Source organism: Opisthorchis viverrini, assembly GCF_000715545.1.
Source record: "Opisthorchis viverrini unplaced genomic scaffold opera_v5_317, whole genome shotgun sequence".
NCBI classification, from domain to species: Eukaryota; Metazoa; Platyhelminthes; class Trematoda; order Opisthorchiida; family Opisthorchiidae; genus Opisthorchis; species Opisthorchis viverrini.
This window is the reverse complement of record NW_008751972.1, coordinates 220,634-232,467: the sequence shown is the minus strand read 5'-3', so window position 1 is coordinate 232,467 and position 11,834 is coordinate 220,634. Positions and strand designations below refer to the sequence as shown.

Below are 11,834 nucleotides of genomic sequence, written 5' to 3'. Positions count from 1 at the left end.
CAGGCTGGGGTCTCCGTTAATTCCTTTGTGCATGACTGGAGAAACTACAAGAAATGGCGGCTGATTTACATTAGTGGTGTTCGTGCTACCAGCTTCTTTCCTGATTGTCCGAAGGAGAACTTGGGGTCATAGGCAACTCAGAATACTTGCAATAAGTTAATCCCGGGTCCCCTCCTCTTCTTCACTCTAAGGCTTAAAATCACGAGGTTGCTGAAAACTCCTCGACAGCCTTCGACCGGTTTCGTTTTTCTTGGGGCTCCTCAGGTAGGCACAGTCCCCGAGTTTCCGTCAACCTTATGTTCTGCTTGAACCCAAATTGGACTGATTTTGACAAACACATTCATTTCCATATTAATTTGGTACATCAGATTGATGTTTTTTTAAAAACATCATAAACGAGAGATTTAGCTGGGTTCCAGGTGAGCCTCTTCCCAAAAACAAATTGGTATGCAAATGAGTGTTTTGCTGATGTGGTCTTTGCTTATGAACTTATGTATAAAATTTTTGACGCTAGCTCTCTGAACGGCAGCATTTCCCTCTGCTCATTGACAAATACGTGACGACTTCCCCCACCCCCACGAATTCCTCTTTTGTATTTTCAATCTTTTTAGATGGCTTCAAAGCATTCCAACGTCTACGCTCCTCCGAGTTTATCGAGGCCGGCACCCCCGTAAATAGCCTATCTGAATATGCCGACTCGACCTCAGACGGCGTCACTTTATCGCCTGGCTCTCAGGCATCGCACACCTTTCTTTCTCCACTTTCCTCTAAACCATTTACCGACTTGAATCTTGAGAAGTCTCCACCATCGTCCGCTGTAGTTTCAACCCTACAAGTCCGTTCAGACGTCACTCCGGTATTGCCGGGACCTCCTTTGTTCAAATGCATGACTCAGCGGAGCCAGTTCATCCAAATGCATGAGATTCTCCCTCGTACGTGTGTTCGAAACACGCTCGGTCTTCAGAAGTTGTGCAAAAGCGTTGCGACACAGTCGGCCGAGACAGATGACATTCTTGGTGCACCCGTGTCGGAAATCTTGCCCTATCTGTACATTGGTAAGTATCGTCACTTTCATTATAGTTTCCGAACTTTACTATAATGCCCTGTTACGGTGTGCTCTTTCTAGCTTTGTGGGGGGTTATGTGTGCGGGATTTTGGAGTAGATGAATCCAGTTTCACTTGCTGGGCTCAGAGACTGAATGATAGCAGCCGCGTGCGTTCGCCTCTGCAATCTGAAAAGTAACCTGTTCATTCCACAGTGGTCGAGTTTCTTCATGTGCCTAGACATTGGCCTTTTGCCTGTTGTCTTGGAACGTTTATGCCTACAAAACAGGCCGATTTCAAGCCATGCTACCATGGGACAGAGTTCACCCACCATAAGTACCAAACGTCTCGATCTCACAGAACCAGCACTGCGCCTCGCGCCTTCATATCTTCTGGAAGTCCTTTTCCAAGAGTCAAGCTTTCGCAGTGTAAGTAATACTCATCAAAAGTAGTTGACTGGGTAGTTGACCAGTTCACGTTCCAACTACACAAGCATTTAAGTCGATGTGATTTGTGGGCACATCGAGCAGAACTAGGGCTGGTCGAACAAATAGGACACGAGCTAGTGCGATACACATTGGCCAACCACCACTGAAGTTTTTGACCTGCTTCTGTTGCATCTCCTTTGTGAATCCTAGACCATGAAGGAGCATAGCAGCCTTGGCTTCTGCTTTGTCTGCATCCAAATGCTCCAGACGCTCGTATACTTCGACCAAGCGCTCACTACTCTCCGTATCTTCACGTGCGGCTGGCTCTCCGGCTTCGCGCTGTAACCGCTGTCGCTCTTCATCCACTTCCATCACGCACTGGAGTGCTGTTTTATCCCTGGGTACCATTTCTCGTTGAAGTAGAAAAATACCTATGTGGTTCGGTATGGGTAGCTCGCGGTTGGCCATAACCGCGAGTAGAGTGGACTTTCCGCAACCATTCGGGTCGATAAGACCGTAGCGCCGCCCAATGTTCAACTCTAACCTGGTATCACGAGCCCCTGGATGTGATGCCAATACGGAGGTCACAGAGCGACCCTGAGCATTACGGTTGCTGATTAGGTCTAAACATTCCAGGGTCTCAACAAGGGATTTATGGACTTCTTCATCTTCATCATCACTACCAACAAGGCCGTCATCACCTACACTGGTCGTGCGATGCCGACCGGGAACCTCGTCTTCGGTGTGAGATGGTACAGTTTCTTCGGTCTGACCATCCTCATCGGTCCCATTTACAAGATCCCCAGCCGTTGCGACACCTGCCGCCTCTTTCTTCGCCAGGGCCTTCTTTTTATCAACCGACGGCATGATGCATGCACTAATATACACACCAGAGGACCGGATATGATAATCTGCTCCACTAGGGATAGCTCCGTGGTTAAGGCGTGAACTTAGTAACAGGAAGTTACTTGGTTCCAACCCAATTCCAGCATTTTGAGCAACCTAGATGCTCTGGATATCACAGTGGTTAAGGTGCCAGCTTATGAACCGGAAAGTCCGTGGTTCGAATTTGATGTCAACATCTCGACCGCTCCTGTCTAGGCTTAGGTAACCTGGCCCCTATCCCGACCGTCCTTCCGTTGCCAGGCCCCGAAAGGGTACTACGGCTGAACGATTGGGCAACCTGGCGATACATCATCCTTCGTGTTTCCGTATGTACCACCAACATCAACATCGATTGTTCTGGATGATGTATTACTGGGTGCACATCGCCCACTTCCGTGTTCACGATGTATCGGGCAATCGTGTACTTTTGACCACAACTACCTCGAGATGTTGAAGAATTCGTCCGTAGTTGTCTGTTTTACCAAGAGAAGCGGGAAGAAAAACGGCCGATGTAACCAACCAGAAATAACTGTTTGGTTCACGCACGGGGTAATGAATATGTTTGGTCCACTGGCGGCAAGCTAAGATGGGAAACGTCTCACTGTGTTCATGTTGGATCATCCTACTCTATGGATTCAAGCACCTGTGAGTACTGTTCGGACTACTGACTTATCTCTCCGATGGAAGTGTCACTGCGTGGCTTGGCTTACCTGTCACTAACGCGTGTCCTTGTGAATCCAAAAGGTTTTAAGACATTTTCAGGCATAGATGAATTCGAAAAATGACGGCATATCATCCTCAAGCTAACGGAGTAACAGGACGGTTTAATCCATCAAAAATTACGATCAGAGGTCACACTCCCAACTACGGGGTAGCAGAAAACTTCCCTACAGAGGTATTTACTTTTGATCTGGTGTTTGCGCCTAAGATAAGGACGATGTGTGCGGATCAAGATGGTTCAAGTAGTTGGAGCGCGAATTTGCTGACTGGAAGGTCCGTGGTTCGAATCCAACCTCCGCTTCTCGACTTCCCCTATCTAGACTTGGGCACCCTGGCAGTATCCCGGCCCTCGTGCTTCCTTCGGGTGGCATGGCAGCTGGGCACCAAAAGGGTGTGCGAAATGCACGCAGAGACCGAACCCTTGAAATGGTTTTCGAGACAATGGAGATAGAATAAGTGCAGTGGAAACAAATCACTGGAAGAAGAGACGATGTGGAGCCTCTGGCAACACGAGAGACTGGATGAAGTGCAAATTCATTGGCGAATATACACTCATTTGCAAACTAATTTGGTTTTTCGAGAGACTCACCTGGAACCTAGCTGAATCTCTCGTTTGTGATGTTCTCAGGCAACTGAATGGGCTGCACCAGGCCGCCTCATGTTTCAGTCGCTACGATATTCGACATATCGCGATACATGTATATCTTTGTAATGTACTACTCATAAGGTTGCTGAGTGGCTGAGGTTGTGGGCTGTCGTCGGCAAATCCATGAATTTGGTGGGAGTCAGCAATCAAAGCATACCATCGTCATCGGTAGCGCAATACATCCTTTACTACCATATAATTATAATTCATTTGAAGGCTGTATTATGGAAAAAGGATAGGGTGACAGAGGAATGAGACCTAGTTCTGGCCTGTACATGTCGAGGTGCATTTGCCTTCGGACATTTATTTAGATAATCTGGATGCCAGCTGGCGACCAGATCGAAATTGACATCGGAGCAAAGTGGCAAACGAATGTTGTCGGTTGCAAACAAACCGGAGGGATTCATCACGACTGAATGTTTACAGGTGAACTGCGAATTGAACAGACGTTGGTCTCCAAGATTCATCATGACATATTGTGCTAGAGATTTACCGGTCCAGACTGTTGGAGGCAGTCGAGCAAGTACTCTTGCACTGCCATCTGATGTTCCAGTGGACACCAGGACTCGGAGACAAGTCCCACTCCGGGTCGGAATACGACATCCAACTGATGGTAGGTGTACGTTGTACGCGCCGCGATATCGGTCACCAAGTGGGTGAGAATTCCGCCCATGTTTCAGCTGGTTCGTCAGTTGCTTGTTTAACCAATCGTACTGGACAACATACTGGCGGCCGTCAATCCGATCGCGACTCTCATGACCGGTAAATTCAGACTGTCATGTGAGGAAAGGCAGGTACCACATGTTTTCGATAGTGGATGCGTTGAAGAAAACGCTTGCCAGAAGTCTAGGTTTGAGTCATTCGCAAGGTTTTTACCATGTGTATCTTGTATTAGATCTACGCGCGAACTTTTGCAGCCCATCAGGCTCAGAACACGAGTAGAAAAGTAGCACATCTAACCGCGACCGCGCTGTTGTTCCATCCAGTTCTGAGGTTCTCGACGTTTCATTGGCATAGAGGAATTTCCGTAAGTCACAGCCAAGACACATTCGGCTAGCATTCGTGGCCAACGTACCGTCATATAGTTCGAAGTAAGCCCAGGTGAGAGTGTCGTGTTGAGGTTTATGCAGTCCAAAAAAACGTAGTTTTGCTGCACCAGTTCAGCGTTGTGAGATTGTGATCAGTTTTCCGTTTCAGTTCAAAGCAAGTTTATGTCAAGCTTGCCTGTTAGTGGCAAAGCCAAGCACCATAAATACGCATTTATCGATATCTCTTTCTAATGAACTTTGGTTCTCGGGCGTTGTTTCACAGCCCGCTTTGATGAAAGCCCCATTTTTGACAAGTGGATCAAACTTTGTACTTAACACCAGAGTTGTTGTGAAGGGTGTGTGCAGTCCATCAAACACAACCGTAACACGTTCACGAATAGTGGCCTGGAAATCCGTGAGCTAAGTCGGGTCGGCAACTACCGCCTCCCTGGCTGAAGACCTCGGGACTCAATCCACCAACTGTTAATGAGATCTGCAGATATGGCTCAATCAATGGCGCTCGTGCATCAAGGCTAATACAAGGCTTTAATACATAGCCTCCCGGTTTCCTGAACTAACTGATCAAACCATGGTCGTTGGGTTGTTCGCTGAGCTGGGAGGTTTGATTGCAAACGTGATGGATCACCAATCGAGGTGACATCATCAGTGCGCTATTGGGGAGCACAGTCGTGTCTAGTGGTGGGTTAGTGGTTGTGTTCAAGTCATTGCCTCCGATGCCTGGTTGTATCTCCCTTACTCTTCCGGTGACCGAAACTGTAGCAGCTGGAACCAGTTTACCGCGTTTTGTACCGACTGACCGTTTCTGACCAAGTTTGCCCTACCAGTTGGGAAAGTAAGGATTGTGATTGCTTTCTTTTGAAGTAAACGACAGTTTTTTTATCCCAAAGTATCTACTGGTTTCTAGTTAACTGAAGGTGTGGTTGACTTGACTCATTTTTGTGGCGCGCTGTTGAACCCGCGGTCTCCAGTTGGTCGCTGTTCGCTACACATGACCGTTGGTCCTGCTAACACCAAAGTGATGTTTACTTGTAGGCTCCTCTGACACCGGGGTCTGGTATCACTCCTCATAGAAACGTCTCAGTATTAAATGACTTGTCACAGGACATCAGGAGACACTGGTCTATTCTCGGTTTCAGGTAACGCTCGAGACGCTCAAAACAACGATTTACTGTCACACCTGGGTATCACACACATCATCAATGTGAGCGTAACCGTCGCGCCTCCTTTCACCAACAACCAACTCTATCGGTATCTGATCCTTCCCGTGGTGGATACGGACGAACAGAACTTGCGCCCTTCAATCGATCGTGCGGTGGATTTCATTTGTAAGTACGACAAGCCGCGTTTTTTCGTATTGAACACACCGATTCTTCTTGCAGCGGTGGATAGAACCTAATCAGACTTAATGAACTCCACATTGTAGGCGGCATAGGTGACAGACGTGAATGGCCGCTTCTCTTCCCTATTGAAGGTTTCCCTCTGATCACGGTTCTCACCTTTGCTCCTTATGCGTAGTGCACATGCGCACTTCTGCTATGAAGTATCCGGATGTGACCTCACCATCGCCAACAGTATTTGGCAAACCATATCTAAGCGCTCAACCTTGTATTGTGCCTCTTCCCCTTTTCTCGGGATTCGTCGAGAAGGGCTATTAGTATCAGGTCGTGAAAACTGTTCACTTCATCAGTTGCTCACTAGAGCGATGTCTGCTTACCCACGGTTACCCACAAAAACTCACATTCACAGTATTTCTGTTATCCTTTGGTTCGTTTTCTGGCTATTCCCACTACCCCAGGTAACAGCTTCGTATCTCACCTACTTGCATGGATCACCAATAGGCATTTCAGTCGACGTGTCAACGTTTTTCGAATTAAATCTGTTAGATAGTCCAGTTTGAGATGAGAACACAACGATCGAACAAACGACTTTCGATAAAATCTCGTCAGATGAGTGCATTTGCAAATAGTTTAATAGTTTATTGGTCGTTCGGGTGCGCTTCTTGGTTTATTGGTCTGAATTGACCAACTCCATCCGATGATGTCACCTGGATTGGTGATTAAACGTTTGCAATCCAACTGCTAAGCCCGGCGAACAGACATCACAATCAAGAGATTCAGCTAAGTTCCAGGTGATTACCTTGCAGAACCAAATTGGTTTCCAAATGAGTGTATTTCGCTAAGACCAACAATCAGTTTGTTTACAACGCTCTGAGGATAATAAGTAAGATTCCATTGATTAAAACTCACCATCAAATGAGTCTTTAAGTCTTTGTAATGTACTACTCATAAGGTTGCTGAAAATCCGCCGACAGCCCACAACCGGTTTCGCCCTTTTTGGGGCTCATCAGGTAGACGCAGTCCCCGGGTCTCCGTCAACCTTATGTTCTACTTGAAACCAAATTGCACGAAATTAGCGAATATGCACGCATCTGCAAACTAATTTGGTTTTTAAGTCTGCCTCGGTGAGGGTCATTGGCTGTTTTGATGACAGAATGATGGTAGACGCGACCTAACTGCACTAGCTTCCACCCTTTGCATTCCATTTATGTAGATGACCTTTGAACGATTAGGCAACACTTGACAAATAACGCTGAACGTTGGAGCTGGGTTGGCTTGGCGGCTGATATCGATCAGGCCATTCGCAACTGGTCATGCTTAGCTTCGCTGGTTCGAATGCAGGGCGGTATTTGCCCGACTCACACAGTTTGCGGAACAATGGCGAACAAAGAAATGGATTGTGACCTTGCACATGACCAGTTCGATCATGACCAAAACGAGCCGGCGGGTGAACCTAGCTCCACCGTTCAGCGTTATTTGTCGAGTGTTGCCTAATCGTTCAAAGGTCATCCACATAAATGGAGTACAAAGGGTGGAGGCGTCTACCATCACTCGGTCATCAAAACAGGTAGGTGAAGGCACTGAGTTCACCTTGGCCAGCCAATGACCCCTCACCGAGGCACTGCAAACGGCAGAGGCGAGTACATTCAAGTTGCGTCATCCATCACTCAACAAAAGAAGCGCCGACTTTACTTGGCAAATCAATGACTTCTGAATGAGGTATAAACACAAAGACTCATCTGAGGGTCAGTCACTTCAAAGTTCTAACCTATAGATCCCCTGTAAATCATTCATAAAGGGACGTGTCAAATGAGGTGTTCCCGAAAACACTTGCAACCATTGTGTATGTCAACTTACTTTTACCATGTGAACTTCCGGTCAGTAAATTTGCGTTCTAACCACTTGAGCCATTTTGCCCCAAAGGATAAGACAATATTACCCAACTAAATTACAACGAACCCTATGGTGAATTTCCAAAATACACATTCACATGGTAAAAGTAAGTTGACATACACAATGGTTGCAAGTGTTTTCGGGAACACCTCATTTGACACGTCCCTTTATGAATGATTTACAGGGGATCTATAGGTTAGAACTTTGAAGTGACTGACCCTCAGATGAGTCTTTGTGTTTATACCTCATTCAGAAGTCATTGATTTGCCAAGTAAAGTCGGCGCTTCTTTTGTTGAGTGATGGATGACGCAACTTGAATGTACTCGCCTCTGCCGTTTGCAGTGCCTCGGTGAGGGGTCATTGGCTGGCCAAGGTGAACTCAGTGCCTTCACCTACCTGTTTTGATGACCGAGTGATGGTAGACGCCTCCACCCTTTGTATTCCATTTATGTGGATGACCTTTGAACGATTAGGCAACACTCGACAAATAACGCTGAACGGTGGAGCTAGGTTCACCCGCCGGCTCGTTTTGGTCATGATCGAACTGGTCATGTGCAAGGTCACAATCCATTTCTTTGTTCGCCATTGTTCCGCAAACTGTGTGAGTCGGGCAAATACCGCCCTGCATTCGAACCAGCGAAGCTAAGCATGACCAGTTGCGAATGGCCTGATCGATATCAGCCGCCAAGCCAACCCAGCTCCAACGTTCAGCGTTATTTGTCGAGTGTTGCCTAATCGTTCAAAGGTCATCCACATAAATGGAGTACAAAGGGTGGAGGCGTCTACCATCACTCGGTCATCAAAACAGGTAGGTGAAGGCACTGAGTTCACCTTGGCCAGCCAATGACCCCTCACCGAGGCACTGCAAACGGCAGAGGCGAGTACATTCAAGTTGCGTCATCCATCACTCAACAAAAGAAGCGCCGACTTTACTTGGCAAATCAATGACTTCTGAATGAGGTATAAACACAAAGACTCATCTGAGGGTCAGTCACTTCAAAGTTCTAACCTATAGATCCCCTGTAAATCATTCATAAAGGGACGTGTCAAATGAGGTGTTCCCGAAAACACTTGCAACCATTGTGTATGTCAACTTACTTTTACCATGTGAATGTGTATTTTGGAAATTCACCATAGGGTTCGTTGTAATTTAGTTGGGTAATATTGTCTTATCCTTTGGGGCAAAATGGCTCAAGTGGTTAGAACGCAAATTTACTGACCGGAAGGTCCGTGGTTCGAACCCGACCTCTGCCTCTCGACTTCCCCTGTCTAGGCTTGGGCAAACTGGCAGTATCCCAGCCCTCGTGCTTCATTCGGGTAGCATGACAGCTTGGCTCCGGAACGGTCTTATAGCTGAGCGATCCTTTGGGGTTGAAACAGACAGTAGCTTGGAGAAATAGCATGAAATTAAAACGGCCCGAGTGCATTTAAAGTTACTTTAACGCGTACCACCTAATTGTTTTCGCATCCCAATAGAATGGGGATGGTTTTCGTGATCTGAGAATCGGATCGGTGGCTTCTCCCCAACGGAACCCGATCGCTCACACATCAATCTATTCTTGCGGCTTGCAGCTGGTTAGAGATGCAAACATAATGGTTCTTTGGATTTCATTCCTACAAAAACCGACCAGGAAACCTTTGTTGTTGGTATAACCGGTATGTATGTATGTATGTGTATAACCGGTCATCCTTGTATGCGCGCGCTAGGTGACGGAAGGTAGATGATTTATTACGTCACCATGCTCAATTCCACGGTTAACATGCCTATGTATGTATGTATGTATGTGTATAACCGGTCATCCTCATTTGTATGCGCTAGGTGACGGAAGGTAGATGATTTATTACGTCACCATGCTCAATTCCACGGTTAACATGCCTATAGGTGATTTACTTCCTAGAAAATACTCTTACCTTTCGTTGCCCTTGTGCCCCATGCCGTGTTTCAGTCCGCCTATAACACGTATAGTTATCCTACTCTCCGCCCCTAACCGCAAGTCACATCACTGTACACTTCATTGAACAGACGAGGCTGAGAAATCCAACGGGATTGTTCTGGTGCACTGCGTTGCTGGCGTCTCTCGTTCGGTTGCCATAGTGATGGCCTACCTCATGCACAAATACCGCAATTTCACTGTTCTACGGGCCTTGGATTTCATTCAATCCCGACGACCGATAGCGGGTCCGAATTTGCATTTCATGGGACAACTGGAACACTATTACGCCGAGCTGCACAGTGAACCGTGCCAAAATCCTGCCAGTTCCCCCCATCGCCATTCCCGCAGGTCGTCTTACGTGGACTTTGGCGAAGAACTCAACTCGGCCGACTTCACTGTCAGTTAGCTTCCTTTTCTCCTGATCAGATGACTTTTCCAAATCGCCGCAAACTCTTTTACCCTACCTAACTGCTGTTTTCAACCCATTCCCCCAGTGGATTCCTCCAAGATCTGTCCACTATCCCTATTTGGAATCAACACCTTCTGCACGACTGTGCAATCTTCTCTCCATCATCATGCTCTTTCTTCCACAGAATCTGTGATAAATTTCTTTGACGGCTTGCTGGTCTATTTTTTATCTTCTGTAGAATGACCAAACTTTCGGCGGCTGTCGAAGTTGTTCGATGCCAATCTGGGCCGATTTTTCTCACACTGACGCTTACAGTGACCTTTGAGAGCTTCGGTCTCTAGAGGTTTTTTCTCGGAGGGGGGGGTAGTTTTCGTTGCCGCGTTACACGTATACTGTTCTAGAGAGGATGTGACTGTAGACTGGCTGTTACCCGCTTTCCTTCCCCATACTATCCATCAAGAGTGGCACCCAAAGGTACTGATTGCCTCCTAGGTTCAGCTATAGATTTATGGCTGTGGGCATAAACCTTCTAGTTTGAGCTTGCCCACGCGCTGCTTCTGGGTCGTAGAGATGTTTGCCGTCGAGTACCACCCTGTACGGCCATTGGTACACCTAGAAAAATCGAACAATCACCAATGCACTCATTTGCAAACTAATTTGGTTTTTCGAGAGACTCACCTGGAACCCAGCTGAATCTCTCGTTTGTGATGTTCTCAGTCAACTGAGAAACGGCCGCCCCATGTTTCAGTCGCCACGATATTCGAGATATCGCGATACATGTATATCTTTGTAATGTACTACTCATAAGGTTGCTGAAAATCCGCCGACAGCCTACGACCGGTTTCGCAGCACATTCAGTTGCCTGAGAACATCACAAACGAGAGATTCAGCTGGGTTCCAGGTGAGTCTCTCGAAAAACCAAATTAGTTTGCAAATGAGTGCATATTCGCTAATTTCGCGCAATTTGGGTTCAAGTAGAAGATAAGGCTGACGGAAACTCGGGAACTGCACCTACCTGATGAGCCCGAACCGAAAGGGCGAAACAGGCCGTGGGCTGTCGATGGATTTCCAGCAACCTTATGAGTAGTAAATCGATGTTTTTCACCACAACTTGGGTAGTAGCTGATTGATTAGAACGGTTTCTGGGTCAACCGAATATAGTATCCACAGGAACCGATGTAAAACAACCGCGAAATATGGAGACATGCGAGACGAAATTGTGCTATTCAAGAGAGCCTTGAGGGGGACAAGATGGCCCAGTGGTAAGAGCGCGAATTCGCTGACCGGAAGGTCCGTGGTTCGAACCCGAACTCTCCCTCTCGACTTCCCCTGTCTAGGCTCGGGCAACCTGGTAGTATCCCAACCCTCAGGCTAACTTCTGGTGGTATGACATTTATGCACCGAAATGATGCTACAGCTGATCGGTTCCAAGAGGGCCGTCCAAATGAGCGATGTCTTTTTGTCATCTCACTCCAAAACTTGTATAAGT

At 47.1% G+C, this 11,834-nt stretch overlaps 2 protein-coding genes across 2 annotated transcripts; one reads left to right on the top strand and one right to left on the bottom strand.

Moving 5' to 3' along the window:
* Nucleotides 1-1,517: 1,517 nt before the first annotated feature.
* Nucleotides 1,518-2,339, bottom strand: T265_09890 (hypothetical protein; the record flags this gene model as incomplete). Its single annotated transcript, XM_009176102.1, has 1 exon — nucleotides 1,518-2,339. The coding sequence occupies one exon, from the start codon at nucleotides 2,337-2,339 to the stop codon at nucleotides 1,518-1,520; it is 822 nt and encodes a 273-aa protein (XP_009174366.1).
* A 955-nt stretch (nucleotides 2,340-3,294) lies between these two features.
* Nucleotides 3,295-10,617, top strand: T265_09889 (hypothetical protein; the record flags this gene model as incomplete). Its single annotated transcript, XM_009176101.1, has 4 exons — nucleotides 3,295-3,414; nucleotides 4,150-4,336; nucleotides 5,909-6,097; nucleotides 10,026-10,617. 4 exons carry the CDS (start codon nucleotides 3,295-3,297, stop codon nucleotides 10,340-10,342), a joined length of 813 nt encoding a protein of 270 aa, XP_009174365.1.
* Nucleotides 10,618-11,834: the final 1,217 nt, after the last annotated feature.